The sequence below is a fragment of the Engystomops pustulosus genome, chromosome 5, assembly GCF_040894005.1.
Source record: "Engystomops pustulosus chromosome 5, aEngPut4.maternal, whole genome shotgun sequence".
NCBI lineage: Eukaryota > Metazoa > Chordata > Amphibia > Anura > Leptodactylidae > Engystomops > Engystomops pustulosus.
In genome coordinates this window covers 199,194,937-199,212,295 of record NC_092415.1, presented here as the reverse complement: position 1 = coordinate 199,212,295, position 17,359 = coordinate 199,194,937, and the positions used below count along the sequence as shown (strand labels likewise).

Genomic DNA, 17,359 nt, shown 5'->3' with positions numbered 1-17,359 from the left:
CTAGGGCAGAGAAGGGTGTAAGGTCTGTATTCCTAGAGGTCTAGAGTAGAGAAGTGGTTGCAGTCATCATTCATGGTGGTCTAGGGCAGAGAAGGGTGTAAGGTCTGTATTACTAGAGGTCTAGAGTAGAGAAGTGATTGCAGTCATCATTCACGGTGGTCTAGGGCAGAGAAGGGTGTAAGGACTGTATTCCTAGAGGTCTAGAGTAGAGAAGTGGTTGCAGTCATCATTCATGGTGGTCTAGGGCAGAGAAGGGTGTAAGGTCTGTATTCCTAGAGGTCTAGAGTAGAGAAGTGGTTGCAGTCATCATTCATGGTGGTCTAGGGCAGAGAAGGGAGTAAGGTCTGTATTCCTAGAGGTCTAGAGTAGAGAAGTGGTTGCAGTCATCATCCATGGTGGTCTAGCGCAGAGAAGGGTGTATGGTCTATATTCCTAGAGGTCTAGAGTAGAGAAGTGGTTGCAGTCATCATTCATGATGGTCTAGGGCAGAGAAGGATGTAAGGTCTGTATTCCTAGAGGTCTAGAGTGGAGAAGTGGCTGCAGTCATCATTCATGGTGGTCTAGGGCAGAGAATGGTGTAAGGTCTGTATTCCTAGAGGTCTAGAGTAGAGAAGTGGCTGCAGTCATCATTCACGGTGGTCTAGGGCAGAGAATGGTGTAAGGTCTGTATTCCTAGAGGTCTAGAGTAGAGAAGTGGCTGCAGTCATCATTCACGGTGGTCTAGGGCAGAGAAGGGTGTAAGGACTGTATTCCTAGAGGTCTAGAGTAGAGAAGTGGTTGCAGTCATCATTCATGGTGGTCTAGGGCAGAGAAGGGAGTAAGGTCTATATTCCTAGAGGTCTAGAGTAGAGAAGTGGTTGCAGTCATCATTCACGGTGGTCTAGGGCAGAGAAGAATGTAAGGACTATATTCCTAGAGGTCTAGAGTAGAGAAGTGGTTGCAGTCATCATTCATGGTGGTCTAGGGCAGAGAAGGGTGTAAGGTCTGTATTCCTAGAGGTCTAGAATGGAGAAGTGGTTGCAGTCATCATTCATGGTGGTCTAGGGCAGAGAAGGGTGTAAGGTCTGTATTACTAGAGGTCTAGAGTAGAGAAGTGATTGCAGTCATCATTCACGGTGGTCTAGGGCAGAGAAGGGTGTAAGGACTGTATTCCTAGGGGTCTAGAGTAGAGAAGTGGTTGCAGTCATCATTCACGGTGGTCTAGGGCAGAGAAGGGTGTAAGGTCTGTATTCCTAGAGGTCTAGAGTAGAGAAGTGGTTGCACTCATCATTCATGGTGGTCTAGGGCAGAGAAGGGTGTAAGGTCTGTATTACTAGAGGTCTAGAGTGGACAAGTGGTTGCAGTCATCATTCATGGTGGTCTAGGGCAGAGAAGGGTGTAAGGTCTGTATTACTAGAGGTCTAGAGTAGAGAAGTGATTGCAGTCATCATTCACGGTGGTCTAGGGCAGAGAAGGGTGTAAGGACTGTATTCCTAGAGGTCTAGAGTAGAGAAGTGGTTGCAGTCATCATTCATGGTGGTCTAGGGCAGAGAAGGGTGTAAGGTCTGTATTCCTAGAGGTCTAGAGTGGACAAGTGGTTGCAGTCATCATTCATGGTGGTCTAGGGCAGAGAAGGGAGTAAGGTCTGTATTCCTAGAGGTCTAGAGTAGAGAAGTGGTTGCAGTCATCATCCATGGTGGTCTAGGGCAGAGAAGGGTGTATGGTCTATATTCCTAGAGGTCTAGAGTAGAGAAGTGGTTGCAGTCATCATTCATGATGGTCTAGGGCAGAGAAGGATGTAAGGTCTGTATTCCTAGAGGTCTAGAGTAGAGAAGTGGTTGCAGTCATCATTCATGGTGGTCTAGGGCAGAGAAGGGTGTAAGGTCTGTATTCCTAGAGGTCTAGAGTAGAGAAGTGGTTGCAGTCATCATTCATGGTGGTCTAGGGCAGAGAAGGATGTAAGGTCTGTATTCCTAGAGGTCTAGAGTAGAGAAGTGGTTGCAGTCATCATTCATGGTGGTCTAGGGCAGATAAGGATGTAAGGTCTATATTCCTAGAGGTCTAGAGTAGAGAAGTGGTTGCAGTCATCATTCATGGTGGTCTAGGGCAGAGAAGGGTGTAAGGTCTGTATTCCTAGAGGTCTAGAGTAGAGAAGTGGTTGCAGTCATCATTCATGGTGGACTAGGGCAGAGAAGGGTGTAAGGTCTGTATTCCTAGAGGTCTAGAATAGAGAAGTGGCTGCAGTCATCATTCATGGTGGTCTAGGGCAGAGAAGGGTGTAAGGTCTGTATTCCTAGAGGTCTAGAATAGAGAAGTGGCTGCAGTCATCATTCATGGTGGTCTAGGGCAGAGAAGGGTGTAAGGTCTGTATTCCTAGAAGTCTAGAGTAGAGAAGTGGTTGCAGTCATCATTCATGGTGGTCTAGGGCAGAGAAGGGTGTAAGGTCTGTATTCCTAGAGGTCTAGAGTGGACAAGTGGTTGCAGTCATCATTCATGGTGGTCTAGGGCAGAGAAGGGTGTAAGGTCTGTATTACTAGAGGTCTAGAGTAGAGAAGTGATTGCAGTCATCATTCACGGTGGTCTAGGGCAGAGAAGGGTGTAAGGACTGTATTCCTAGAGGTCTAGAGTAGAGAAGTGGTTGCAGTCATCATTCATGGTGGTCTAGGGCAGAGAAGGGTGTAAGGTCTGTATTCCTAGAGGTCTAGAGTGGACAAGTGGTTGCAGTCATCATTCATGGTGGTCTAGGGCAGAGAAGGGAGTAAGGTCTGTATTCCTAGAGGTCTAGAGTAGAGAAGTGGTTGCAGTCATCATCCATGGTGGTCTAGGGCAGAGAAGGGTGTATGGTCTATATTCCTAGAGGTCTAGAGTAGAGAAGTGGTTGCAGTCATCATTCATGATGGTCTAGGGCAGAGAAGGATGTAAGGTCTGTATTCCTAGAGGTCTAGAGTAGAGAAGTGGTTGCAGTCATCATTCATGGTGGTCTAGGGCAGAGAAGGGTGTAAGGTCTGTATTCCTAGAGGTCTAGAGTAGAGAAGTGGTTGCAGTCATCATTCATGGTGGTCTAGGGCAGAGAAGGATGTAAGGTCTGTATTCCTAGAGGTCTAGAGTAGAGAAGTGGTTGCAGTCATCATTCATGGTGGTCTAGGGCAGATAAGGATGTAAGGTCTATATTCCTAGAGGTCTAGAGTAGAGAAGTGGTTGCAGTCATCATTCATGGTGGTCTAGGGCAGAGAAGGGTGTAAGGTCTGTATTCCTAGAGGTCTAGAGTAGAGAAGTGGTTGCAGTCATCATTCATGGTGGACTAGGGCAGAGAAGGGTGTAAGGTCTGTATTCCTAGAGGTCTAGAATAGAGAAGTGGCTGCAGTCATCATTCATGGTGGTCTAGGGCAGAGAAGGGTGTAAGGTCTGTATTCCTAGAAGTCTAGAGTAGAGAAGTGGTTGCAGTCATCATTCATGGTGGTCTAGGGCAGAAAGTGGTTACTCTCATTATCCCTTTTGGTCTCGGCCAGAGAAGAGGTTAGTCTCACAATTCCTTGTGTTCTAGGGCAGATATGTGGTCATTGCCGTGGTTCCTCGTGGTCTAGGACAAAGAAGTAGTTACTCTCATAGTTCCAATTTCTGGACGTCTAGAGCAGAGAAGTGGTTACTCTAAGGCAAGTCTCTCAGATACTCATGCTCAAGGGCGTATAAGTGATTACCGTCATGGTTCCTGATAGTCTAGGACAGAGAAGTGGATACAGTCCCAATTCTTGGTGGTCTAGGGCAGTGAAGTGGGTACTCTCATTATCCCTGGTGGTCCAGTAACCGATTGGCTACATATCCCTTACTAGAAAATAGGGGGATTTGCTGTAGAGAGTGATAGTTATGTTGATTTACCTGAACCACAACGGTGGAATTGTGATAGGTAAATATAGCCGTTCTATAAAATAAGAGGTCCTTGACCTGCAATTTAGCAGGAAGTAAATGACTCATTCCTGGAATGTTGATACCTCAGGTAAGATCACACATTGATTGCCAACCTTACCGGAACGTATAATAGGTTCCTGGAAAAAGGGAACATGTCCTGGAGTATAGATACATCTTCCAAGTATAGTAACCTGACATGACACTCACCTGTCCATGTTCCTGCAGATTTCTTTACTCTTCGGGACATCCTCATGGTGCACGGCTGGAGGGTGCATGGTGCACGGCTGGAGGGTGCATGGTGCACGGCTGGAGGGTGCATGGTGCACGGCTGGAGGGTGCATGGTGCACGGCTGGAGGGTGCATGGTGCACGGCTGGAGGGTGCATGGTGCACGGCTGGAGGGTGCATGGTCCATGGCTGGAGGGTGCATGGTCCACGGCTGGAGGGTGCATGGTGCACGGCTGGAGGGTGCATGGTGCACGGCTGGAGGGTGCATGGAGCACGGCTGGAGGGTGCATGGAGCACGGCTGGAGGGTGCATGGAGCACGGCTGGAGGGTGCATGGTGCACGGCTGGAGGGTGCCTGGTGCACGGCTGGAGGGTGCATGGTGCACGGCTGGAGGGTGCATGGTGCACGGCTGGAGGGTTGTCCTAGTGCAGGGTCTGGCATCAGGACGTTGTTTGGTGTCGCATTGAGGAATGGGAAGAGGTGAATGACTGCCGAGTCTGATCTGCTTTTATCTAGGGGGCCTGGAGTCTATATTCACATGTTTAGTCAAGTCTAAGGTCCGTTCTACTTTTTGAGGATCCAGTCTGGGTTTTGTTTTTATAATCTTGTGGATCTGCTGTCTGAATTTGTTCATAGACTCTGACCTGGGGGTTTGTATCTGTTAGTGTGGTCTAATTTGGAGACTGTACTTGTTTCAGGGATTTGGTCTGGGGGTTCGTATTTATCTAAGAGTTTTGGGTCATTAGTTTTGGAGTCAGTTAAGCCTGAGGTCTGTACTTTGATGATGGGTCCAGTCTGAGGTTTGTATTTATTTAGGGAGTCTGGTCTAGGGTCCTCATTTGTTTAGGAAGAATAGACCAGGGTTTGTTTTTATCCACACAGTTTGGTCTGGGGTCTATATTTGCCTAAGCAGTAAATTCTACAATCAGTCTGCGGGGGAAGGGGGTTACATTTATCTTGGGGGTCTGGTGGGGATTTGAGTTTGTTTATATGATCCAGTCTGGGTTGTATAGGAGGTTCAATGGGGGTTTGTTTTTTATGTAGGGGGTTAGAGTTGGGGTCCTTTTTTTTAAGGGCATCTGGACAGAGGTTTGTATTTCTCTAGGAAGTCTGGTTTGGGGTCTGTATTTGCTCATGGGCTGGGGATTGTCTTGGTTAATAGTCATTCTGGGCTTTGGTGGGGGGGGGGGGGTGTCAGCATTTATTTGGTGTAAATTTCTTAAGGAGATATCCAATGACAATGAATAGATTCAATGGGGCAGATTTACTTACCCGGTCCATTCGCTATCCAGCGGCGCGTTCTCTGCGGTGGATTCGGGTCTTCCGGCGATTCACTAAGGCAGTTCCTCCGACGTCCACCAGGTGTTGCTGCTGCGCTGAAGTCCGCTGAGGCCCGCCGGAGTCCACGATCCATTGCTGGGTGTCAGCGACACTTTTTTTTCTTTAATGCGGCGGTTTTTCCGAATCCGTTGGGTTTTCGTTCGCCACGCCCCCCGATTTCCGTCACGTGCATGCCGGTGCCGATGCTCCACAATCCGATCGTGTGCGCCAAAAACCCGGGGCAATTCAGGGAAAAATCGTCGCAAAATGGAAAAATTCAAGTAACCCGCCGTAAAAACGTGATTCGGCCCCTTAGTAAATGACCCCCAATGAGTCAACCAATTTATACTTTATATTTTTAGTTTTTTTTAAAATTCCCCTTAAAAGAGTTTCTAAAGGGAATTCCAAATTCCGATATATTTAAAAAGTTTATCCTAACAGTAAAAAGTGTGTATAAAACAAAAAAAAATAGCAAATCACTAAGGTGCAGCCTGTGGGGGCGGCCTAACTGTACACACATCAATCTTCCTGACGTTAACTTTTTGAGAAGAAGCCACAGGAGTTCTTCAAACCTAAGTATTTATGTAGAACACCTCTAGGCGTCTGTGTGGGATGAGAAGACGACGCATCAATAGTTTTCCTGCTTACTAAATTATAAGCAGGAAACAAGGAAAATGATGAATCAAAGTTTTGTAAAGTTCCTCAGAACCAGAATGGGTCGTAAAGTTTTTGTTTTGTAACTTCCTTTCGAATAAGAACAGGGTTATGTAATGTGTAATGACCAGTGGGATGTGAACCCACCGTGCCACAAGACCCGGGGCATTAACCAGGTGACTCTGTCTGTTTTCACTCTTTCACACCTATACTGGAGTCTGGTTATTGCTGGAAATGGATCAATAGGCAGCAATCTCTCATAATAGTCCTAATACTGGTGGGTTACAAGTTAGGAGTGACCCGTGTGAAGCACAAGACAGTCAGGAAAGGAATAGTCAGAGATAGGCTGGGGTCAGGGCAGGAAGCAGTCAGGCAGAAGTCCATGTACAAGCCTAAGGTCAGGGCAGGCTGCGACAGTTCAGAGTCAGATCAATTCAGGGTCAGACTAATGGACCATGGATTTCAGAAAATAGAGCCGGATTGCTTTTTAAGTTCGGGTCTGGGGTTCAGGTGCGTCCAGGACACATTGCTGGATTGGCAGTCGTGCGGGCAATCCGGCAAATTGATGCCCCTTCCTACTAGCCATGTCTGTAATTGGCAAAGGACATATTGCCATTCCGTTTGGGTCGAGTGTGACGCAACCAAATCCGGGACTTAAAGGGTTTTGCCCATGAAAGAAAGTTCTCAAATTTTAAGCCCCTAGTGATGTTTACACATTAAAGATCATTTGTAACCCCTTACTTTACAATTTTACTAATTTTTATTGCTGTTTTAGCCCTTATCACTGAGTGATGGTCATTATTCCAGAGTGTGGGCGGGGAAGCTCTAAACAGACACTTCACGATTCCTCTGTGCTATGAGATGCTGTGTGCTGACGATGTGCTTAGATTATCAGGGTGCAGGGTTTATCTACACTTTAGCTTCTGAACATTCACTACTATCTGACACATAGAAAAAGAGAGATGAGATCAGAGATGATGAGATCCATGAGATACATATAAAACACAATGACACTCTCAGCTCAGCTAACTCACTTATAACACAGTCAGTTTTGCTACATGCCTCCCTCCCAGGTAAAGACCTTATCTTGCTTCTAGAGCAAGTCTCTACAAGCTGCTTGCTGGGAGGAAGTGCCTGTGTCTGAGCTGGTAATGTGGGAAGTGGGTGCAGGAGTCAGAGAGCATGCAGTGTGCAGATAAGAGAAGCTATTCATGACAGGAATCCAACTATAATCAAAAGATTTATGGTCCTATGCAAGAACAACCAAAATTGTATACACTAAGACTTATAGAGACATAATTCCAACCTATCTTTGAAATGCTGCATTTTTGTTAATAACAGTGAATTAGAGAATGTGTTATTTTGTCATCCTGAGTATATTTACATTTACACATTTACTAAGGGTCCGTGGGAGGCATTTCCGCCGGGTTTCGCGATTTCTTTCCGATTTGCCCTGAATTGCCCCGGGTTTTTGGCGCACGCGAACGGATTGTGGCACATCGGCGCCGGCTTGCATGCGACACAAATCGCGGGGCGTGGACGTCGGACAACCTGCAGAATTTAAAAACCAAATTGTGTCGCAAGACAACGCACTTACATGCACCCGGAAGAAGAAGGTGAACTCCGGGGACCTGAGCGGGGAAGCGACACATGCAGGATAACGGGCGCAGCTCCGAATCCTCGACGGACATTCCAGATCGGCGGCGTCAACGGGACGGCTAAGTAAATGTGCCCCAATGTCTCTAGTAAATGTTATTAGAGGGCGCTCTGATCTACTTAAAAGCAATTCTCTAGATATTTTCATTGGTCAAAATCTAACTATGGCACAATAGATGTATACTAGTGCAACATCGCCCACCGGGGCCTGGCCTTTTTCTCTTGGGGCCTGGAGGCAGCCGGGGCCCAGAATACCGGAGTGGCTGGCGGTTGAGGCCTAAGCACGCTGTGGTGACGGCGCTTGGTATGGGGACTGGAGGGCTGCAGGTCTCCAGCAGGTGGTATGTGCAAGAAATGATATGGAGGGAGAGGCTGATAAACTGGTTCTCCCTGGGGCAACCCCTGAGTGTCTGTAAGATAGGTCCCTGGGTGATGGATGGGGAAGCCTGTGTTGGTGATACAGCTGTATCCAGGGAATAGACGGAGGCAACGTTGTGCAAAAGTAACTCATGGTTCTTTATTGAACAACTGCAGGAAACGAGCCAAACGATCTGGTTACAGATTCCGGATTACAGCAGGATTTTGGATTACTGGAGTGGTCATGGAGAGTGATCCTCAGGAGTTGGATCACCAGCCTCGTAGTAGGTGCAGGCTGGGAGGTAGCTGTGTCCAGTATTGGATGCTGCAGCTTGTCCTGGGTGTTAGTTCTATGTGTGGCACTGCAGGTGTGCGTCACACTATCTCTCTGGTCACTGACAGATGATGTGCTCTATGGGAGAGCTGGGGCCTAGAAGGCCTGTGGTAAGAGAGCTGGGTTTCAAGATGTGCTCCTGTGTCAGGAGCTGGGGCCTAAGAGCTCCTCATGTCGTGAGAGCCTGGTCCTAAGAGGACTCTTGCCCCTTCCTGTCCAGGGGTTTTGTTAAATCCTGGTCAGGTGGTGGGTCACCCTCCAATCACACTCCAGTTCACATGATGGAATACAATTGGACAATAACTTTAGAAATCTTAACCCTTGCCTGTACAGGCAGAATCTACAGCTGCTAATTACCTTAATGGACAGCATTACCCTAAAGGTGAGTTGATCAGACTCCCCTAGAGGGGTCCTACAGGTAGAGGGCCTTATTTGCAAGCACTCCTCTGCCCATGTATTGCCAGGGGTGTTGCACTAGGCACAACGTAGGAAGAAATAAGCCACAGTGACCCGAGTAATTCTTGGCGTCTGGAGTAATTCAGAGGTTTTTACATTGAGCAGACGCGGCTGTGCTGATATCCGAGGAATCCCCAGGAGCCATCATACATCTTATACATATCTACTGTATATGTTCTAGATACCAGCCTGACACGTCTGCCGCTCAGATAAGACATCACCCCGCCACACACAGAGGAGGGAGAACATCCAGGGTATGAGAGGGAGATGGAGGTGCGTGGCCCCAACTACTGACAATGTATCCATCACATCCACAGGACAGATACAATGTAATGTCAGCCCAAGGAGCTATGTGTCATGTAAGTGTGAGAGAGATAGATAGATATGAGACAGATATGAGATGGATAGATAGATATGAGACAGATATGAGATGGATAGATAGATATGAGACAGATATGAGATGGATAGATAGATATGAGACAGATATGAGATGGATAGATAGATATGAGACAGATATGAGATGGATAGATAGATATGAGACAGATATGAGATGGATAGATAGATATGAGATAGATAGATATGAGATAGATATGAGATAGATATGAGATAGATAGATATGAGATAGATAGATAGATATGAGATAGATAGATAGATATGAGATAGATAGATATGAGATAGATAGATATGAGATAGATAGATATGAGATAGATAGATATGAGATAGATAGATATGAGATAGATAGATATGAGATAGATAGGAGATAGATAGATAGATAGATAGATATGCGATAGATAGATATATAGATGAGATACATATAAAACACAATGACACTCTCAGCTCTGCTAACTCACTTATAACACAGAGTCAGTTTTGCTACATGCCTCCCTCCCAGGTAAATACTAGATAGATAGATAGATAGATAGATAGATAGAGATAGATATGAGATAGATAGATAGATAGATAGATAGATAGATAAATAGATGTGCATTAGATATGACAAGATATAGAGATGGAGGAATGTTTGGATAGATGAATAGATATGTGTCCGGGCAGATAACTAGGTTAGTCGCTCCTCATCGCGTTGCGCTCAGTCTAATCCTCTTTGTCCTGTAATCTTCGCTCCGTCAGCGTTTTCCCTCCTGCGCTGTGGGATGTAACTGGATTTGTGAGCCGGATATTTCTGCGGTTGCTGCAGCGCTGGAGACTCATCACACAATAAACACATTTCTCTGAACCTCCAGGAACATTTGTATTTCATGGAACTTTCTGTCCCATCTGGTTCCTATCATCCATAGTCCGGATCATCCATAGTGCACAAAATCCATGTTCCCCAGTCCACGGCATGTGATAACCCGGAGGACATTCCCAGGCAGCACCCTGCGGTTATACGGAATATTCTCCATGTATAGGACAAGAAAACTGTGAGGTCTGACTCAGCGCCAAACCAACCCGGATACAACGTATTGTTCGGACTATAAGGTGCACCGGATTATAAGGTGCACCATCAATTAATGCCGGTAAAAAGTCTAGGTTCATATATAAGGAGCACCGGATTATAAGGCGCACCTGATTATAAGGATGAATGACCAGCAGGTGGCAGACCTGTGCACAGTTCAAGGCAGCTGTTGTCTGTCAGTACGATTCATATATAAGGCGCACCGGATTATAAGGCGCACCTGATTATAAGGATGAATGACCAGCAGGTGGCAGACCTGTGCACAGTTCAAGGCAGCTGTTGTCTGTCAGTACGGTTCATATATAAGGCGCACCGGATTATAAGGCGCACCTGATTATAAGGATGAATGACCAGCAGGTGGCAGACCTGTGCACAGTTCAAGGCAGCTGTTGTCTGTCAGTACGGTTCATATATAAGGCGCACCGGATTATAAGGCGCACCTGATTATAAGGATGAATGACCAGCAGGTGGCAGACCTGTGCACAGTTCAAGGCAGCTGTTGTCTGTCAGTACGGTTCATATATAAGGAGCACCGGATTATAAGGTGCACCTGATTATAAGGATGAATGACCAGCAGGTGGCAGACCTGTGCACAGCTCAAGGCAGCTGTTGTCTGTCAGTACGGTTCATATATAAGGCGCACCGGATTATAAGGCGCACCTGATTATAAGGATGAATGGCCAGCAGGTGGCAGACCTGTGCACAGTTCAAGGCAGCTGTTGTCTGTAAGTACGGTTCATATATAAGGTGCATTGGACTATAAAGCGCACCTTTGATTTCTGAGAAAATCAAAAGGATATTTTGTGCGCCTTATAGTCCAAAAAAATACGGTATACGGCCCTGGTCTGTATAAATATTACAGCCCCTACAAGTCTGGAGTCACTTCCTACATCTGGTCCTAGAATCAGCTTCTTGGGGAGTGGAGGATGTGTCCCTTCTGCTGCTTTCAATGTGTGGTTGCAGGACCTCTGGAGGACCTTCAAAGGTCCTGAAATTGCTCTTGTATACATGTGTATTGAGAGCAGGAACAGATGTACAAGAATTTCATTGGTGAAGGTTCCTCTCAGTATAAAATGTGGTGGGTGGTTTGGGTGGTCCTGGGCCCCCTAGATGGCTTGGGCCCCGGGCTACTGCCCAAATCGCCTATATTATAACCCACCGTAAGTTTTGTAATTTGTGACCACCCTGTGTAGCGCTACCTACCTGGCGGCTTGTTGACTCCCAGCATTCCCGCCTTTCCCAGGATCTTGAACACATGATGAGCCGGAAACTGTTCTTCTTTTTCCCACTGGTCCACATAAGGGTTAATCTCGGTGTCTATTATCTGCAAATTAAGAAGTAAACATTTTATTTTAATATTTCCCACTTTTTCCCCCCAAAATCAACAACAGCAGCACAGGGTCACTCTAGTGTCTGGAACGGGGACTCATTGGACCTCCCACAGTGAGATCCCAACCCATCTTAAAGGGATAATATCACATCACAATCACCCCCATAGTAATACCATCATTGTGGGGGGCTCTCCATAGGCTTTCTAGTCCTACCTTTCCTTTTTCCCACGGATCTGTCATTTCTGAGAAAATTCCATTTTTCTCTAGACTCTTGGTGCACTGGAGGCGGGGCTACACCAGTGGATGCACCTGCTTTCCTCTATCTGCACTATAATTCTATGTGAAACATCATATATGGCCCTGCTGGCTAGTGATGACCTCTGCCGCTAGTGATGACAGTATATAGAAGTGCATCAGTAGAAGAGGACCCGCCCCCCAGTGCACTGAAAAGCTAATTTGCATATGTTAAAATGTGCTTTTTCTCTAAACCAATAGATGACTGGGAGAATGTGAACCTTGATGGAAGAACTGGGTGCACCATCTACTCAGGGCGGTCATATACATCCGCAGTGATCGTGTCATGCCCCGCCCCTCACTTATAGGGGGAGGAGCAACCCTCTTTTTTTTGTTTCAGAAAAGACCATTGATGTATAATGACTGATCTCCTCTTACTGGATTACATGGTTCTGTTGAATCTAATGACCCCTCTACTCTTCTAGTGGTCCTGGTGGGCCGGCTGCTGATGGTGTCATGCTCCACCCCCATAGAGGGAGGAGCCTGGCAAAATCTTTTTGAATCTTTTTGAATTTTTCTTAATAGAATTTGATCTGAACTTGCGTGATCACATTGGACGGACCCCCAGGAACCAGAACTGGAATATATTTCGTTGACTTTCCACAAATTTCCAAAAAATTTTGCCTACAACTTGTGTGGGGTATGGGAGTGATTTCGGGTTCTAAGCTCCACCAGGAAATAATCATTTATCTATGAAAAAATATTAAAAATAATATTCTAAGGTCCTGCTGGGCCCGATGGCTCCCCGATGCAAAAGTAATAGCGCCCCCAGAACCATCAATGATGAAGACATTTTGGATTCTTTCCCCCTTATCTTTAGTAAGTGACATTTAGGATGTCGTGTTATTTGTAGGTCTTGATACAACAAAGTGTTAATGTAGGATATAGTGAGCGGTACCAGTTGCCGGCCCATATCCCTGCGCTCCAGAAATCCCTACGGAATATTCACTTTGCATAATTTTCCATATTTTCCCTCAACTTGTCTCCTTTGACAAGTCGCCTGCCGCTCGGGAGAACATCTGCCCTATTTATAGAGTGATTGTTATACAGAGGTATATAGCACCCGGGAGAGGGGTGCACGTCATATATGACACAGTGCTGCCCCCTGCAGTCAGGGCTGGATGAAGCATGGAACCTGTAAAAGTGAATCACACAACATGGAGTACTTCACATACAGATATTACCTTCAACCTATTGATGTAAGACCACCAGGGATTCATTAATTAAAAGCAGTCACTGCCCTAGACCACCAGGGATAATGTATTAGGTTCAATCATTGCAGAAATGTGACCTTCATTCAGTGATCTGGACCACCATGGATAAAGTCATTTAATTCAGTCATTGCCCCTAGACCACCAGGGATAAAGTCATTATGTTCAATCACTGCACTAGACCACCAGGGATACAGATATTACCTTCAGTCATTGCCCCTAGACCACCAGGGATAAAGTCATTATGTTCAATCACTGCACTAGACCACCAGGGATACAGATATTACCTTCAGTCATTGCCCTGGACCACCAGGGATAAAGTCATTATGTTCAATCACTGCACTAGACCATCAGGGATACAGATATTACCTTCAGTCATTGCCCTGGACCACCAGGGATAAAGTCATTATGTTCAATCACTGCACTAGACCACCAGGGATACAGATATTACCTTCAGTCATTGCCCTGGACCACCAGGGATAAAGTCATTCATTTGATTCACTGACATAGAGTAGGAATAAGGCATTAACGTCAGTAACTGCCCTAGATCACCAGGCATACAGACATCATCTCCAATCACTGCCCTGGACCACCAGGGATTTACTCATTCATTTTAGACACCGCCTCAGACCACCAGGGATAGAGCATTACATGCAATTAATTAGGGAAAGAGACTTTAAAATTATTTACTTTGTATTGAGTATGTTTTAGGGGGAAGGAAAGTTTGTGGGAGTTTCGGCGTCGCGGGTTAGGAGGTCCCGGGAGGTGATCATATCACAGTCCTGTTGCTCCTAACAACACAAGCAGAGGTATTATAACAAATCTCTACAGGGCCAATAGCACTGTCTGCAGAGAGAATAGTGCACAGCAGTGTGAGGACAACCCCAGAGCACTTGACGGCTACAATCCTGGAATATAAATCCATATTTGACAGTTCTGCTGCTACTAACAACACACAATACTGTAGGATTACACATCTCTCCAGGGAAAATATTCAACACTGGCTGCAGAAAGCACAGATCACAGCAGTGTAAGGACAAAGGAGGTGGAGAAGCTACAATCCTGGAATATAAATCCAGATATCACAGTCCTGCTGTTACTAACAACATACAAAAATGTTTGATTACACATCTCTCCAGAGACAATACCTAACACTGGCTGCAGAGAGCACAGAACACAGCAGTGTTAGGTATTGACATGAAACCCTATGCCAGTTGATAGAATACAATGTAACTATCAAGCACAAACCTTTTACTCCACACTAAGACTTTACTGCAGCTGCACCTGCTTTCTAGAATGCACTACCCAACAATTTTCCCCTAAAAAGCTCTCTACTTACCTCCCACACCCCTTGCACTTTCTGGCTTCAGTGCCATCTTGTTTAATAAAAGATGGGGGGCCACCATTACCTCGTGTCCCCTATATGCTCCTAGATTGTAAGCTCTTGTGGGCAGAGCCCTCATTATTTGATATGTTGATGGACCCATCAGTTGCCTCATACTACTCATACTAGTCCCCCCCCCCCCCCCCCCCCCGTTGTGTCTATACCCTGCGGTGTATGTGGGGGAGGGGATGATTATTCCGGCAATGATTACAGTTTCCTCTGTAGGGAGACGCAGGATACGATGTCCTGACAATGGAAAAGTCTCCAGACCGAAGATAAACTTCAAAGCCGCGACTCGTGGTCACACCCCATGTACACATCGTACCCCGAGTACACAGCGCCCCAGCGAAAGTGTCACATCTGCAAACAGATATGAAGGAGATTATCCTGCATAGGACAGTCATGGAGCCCGCTAGAGCACTGCGAGCTCAGTATAACAGCACCAGAACCAGTGTGGCTGTACCAGGGACTGCATCTGTATCACCAGAATCTGGCCCAATTATATGGACAGAGAATGAGGACGCTACTGCACCCAGAAACCCCTAAAATTTTCCAGACTTTTCTTGAGCTGCACCAGTTCTCTGGAATGTGTTACCTAGGGCAGTCAGATACCAAACTTCCATAGTTTTAGAGGTACCCTAAAAACACAAATCTTATCATAGCACAGGGATGCGGCATCTGTGACTGATGGTGCAGCGGTCGGGGGTCCTGTGACTAATGGCGCAGCGGCCAGGGGTCCTGTGACTGATGGGGCAGCGGCCGGGGGTCCTGTGACTGATGGTGCAGCGGTCGGGGGGTCCTGTGACTGATGGTGCAGCGGTCGGGGGGTCCTGTGACTGATGGTGCAGCGGTCGGGGGGTCCTGTGACTGAGGGTGCAGCGGTCGGGGGGTCCTGTGACTGAGGGTGCAGCGGTCAGGGGGTCCTGTGACTGAGGGTGCAGCGGTCAGGGGGTCCTGTGACTGAGGGTGCAGCGGTCGGGGGTCCTGTGACTGATGGTGCAGCGGTCGGGGGGTCCTGTGACTGATGGTGCAGCGGTCGGGGGGTCCTGTGACTGATGGTGCAGCGGTCGGGGGGTCCTGTGACTGATGGTGCAGCGGTCGGGGGGTCCTGTGACTGATGGTGCAGCGGTCGGGGGGTCCTGTGACTGATGGTGCAGCGGTCGGGGGGTCCTGTGACTGATGGTGCAGCGGTCGGGGGTCCTGTGACTGAGGGTGCAGCGGTCGGGGGTCCTGTGACTGAGGGTGCAGCGGTCAGGGGGTCCTGTAACTGATGGTGCAGCGGTCGGGGGTCCTGTGACTGATGGTGCAGCGGTCGGGGGTCCTGTGACTGATGGTGCAGCGGTAGGGGGTCCTGTGACTGATGGTGCAGCGGTCGGGGGTCCTGTGACTGATGGTGCAGCGGTAGGGGGTCCTGTGACTGATGGTGCAGCGGTAGGGGGTCCTGTGACTGATGGTGCAGCGGTAGGGGGTCCTGTGACTGATGGTGCAGCGGTAGGGAGTCCTGGAGGGTGTATGGAAACACCGGAAATAACACAGCGCCCCCACTCTGCAGTGGCAGGGGATGGTACTTCAGCTCCGCCCCATTACCCTCCATTGCACAATGGATGGAGCTGTATCTCTTCAGTCACCAGACTGACTGAGGTGCTGGAAGTAGAACCTTTATTGATCCGATGTTAAAGGGGTTGTCCGAGCTATCAAGGTCATCCCCAAGCTTATCGATCTGGGAATCCTTCCCCCCTAAACTTTATTAAAGGGGTTGTCCAAAGTTGAAACATGACTTATTAGCATGAATGGGACTCTACAGCGTGTGAATGGGAGGTAATGTTTCAACTTAAGAGAACCCAAATACCCCCAAAAATTCCATAAATTAAAAAAAAATCCAAAAACTCTAAAATAAAAAAAAATGTGATTTAGCAGAATGTAAGGCAAAGCCTTTGCACACATGACGTAGTCCAGGTTGGATCTGGTACCTTTCTCAGCGAGTCCCTGATGGCGCTGTGCTCCGGGGTGTACAGGGCGCTGGCCGTCTGGTTTCCCCCTTGGCTCGCCGGGGCTGATAGTGAGAGGAGCCGGCACAAAGAGCCGGGCCTGGTCCTGAGAAGCCGGAGGCTGCAGAGTCTGAGAGCCATAACCACAGCGGGGACTATGACCTGCAAAGGAAGGACACAACGTCACGTGCATGTAGCAGAGCTGAGTCTGTGTAACCACAATGTGCATGTAGCAGAGCTGAGCGTGTGTCACCAAAATGTGCATGTAGCAGAGCTGAGTGTGTGGCACCACAATGTGCATGTAGCAGAGCTGAGTCTGTGTCACCACAATGTGCATGTAGCAGGCCGAGTGTGTGTCACCACAATGTGCATGTAGCAGAGCTGAGCGTGTGTCACCACAATGTGCATGTAGCAGGCCGAGTGTGTGTCACCACAATGTGCATGTAGCAGAGCTGAGAGTGTGTCACCACAATGTGATGTGCAGCTAGTACTATACCGCCTAGCGCAGTATTATAGCGGATTTATTAGTCATCAGCAGGGTCCAGTTTATATTGCACTCACTGTGGCAAGTAAACAAGTCTCCGGACTGCAGAAGGTCGCACCACTTCCTGGAGTGTCCAACGTCTGCACCGCCCCCTGACATACAATACATTGTAACTCAGGCTGCTGCTCTTTATGGAGGGGGAGGGGAATGGTAACAGACTGACATGTGGGTTCAGAGCCTCAGCCTCTGGCAACTGCTGCCCGGGGAATATTAGCACAAGCGGAGAGCAGAGAGGACCCCAGGGGAAACAGAGTCCTAAGTG

The 17,359-nt window shown here is 47.5% G+C and overlaps 1 protein-coding gene across 2 annotated transcripts in view; it reads right to left on the bottom strand.

Annotated features, from left to right (window-relative positions):
* LOC140133757 (probable acyl-CoA dehydrogenase 6) overlaps window positions 1-17,359 on the bottom strand; it is a 56,372-nt gene extending 39,013 nt beyond the window's left edge. The window contains exons 1-3 of one of the 2 annotated variants that reach the window (XM_072154331.1): window positions 17,115-17,359; window positions 16,536-16,715; window positions 11,549-11,669 (exon numbers count right to left, since the gene is read on the bottom strand). In XM_072154331.1, coding sequence (XP_072010432.1) covers window positions 11,549-11,669; window positions 16,536-16,694 — 280 coding nt within the window. In that variant the 5' untranslated portion in view covers window positions 16,695-16,715; window positions 17,115-17,359. The remainder of the gene's footprint in view (window positions 1-11,548; window positions 11,670-16,535; window positions 16,716-17,114) is intronic. The other variant, XM_072154330.1, reaches the window with a different exon arrangement.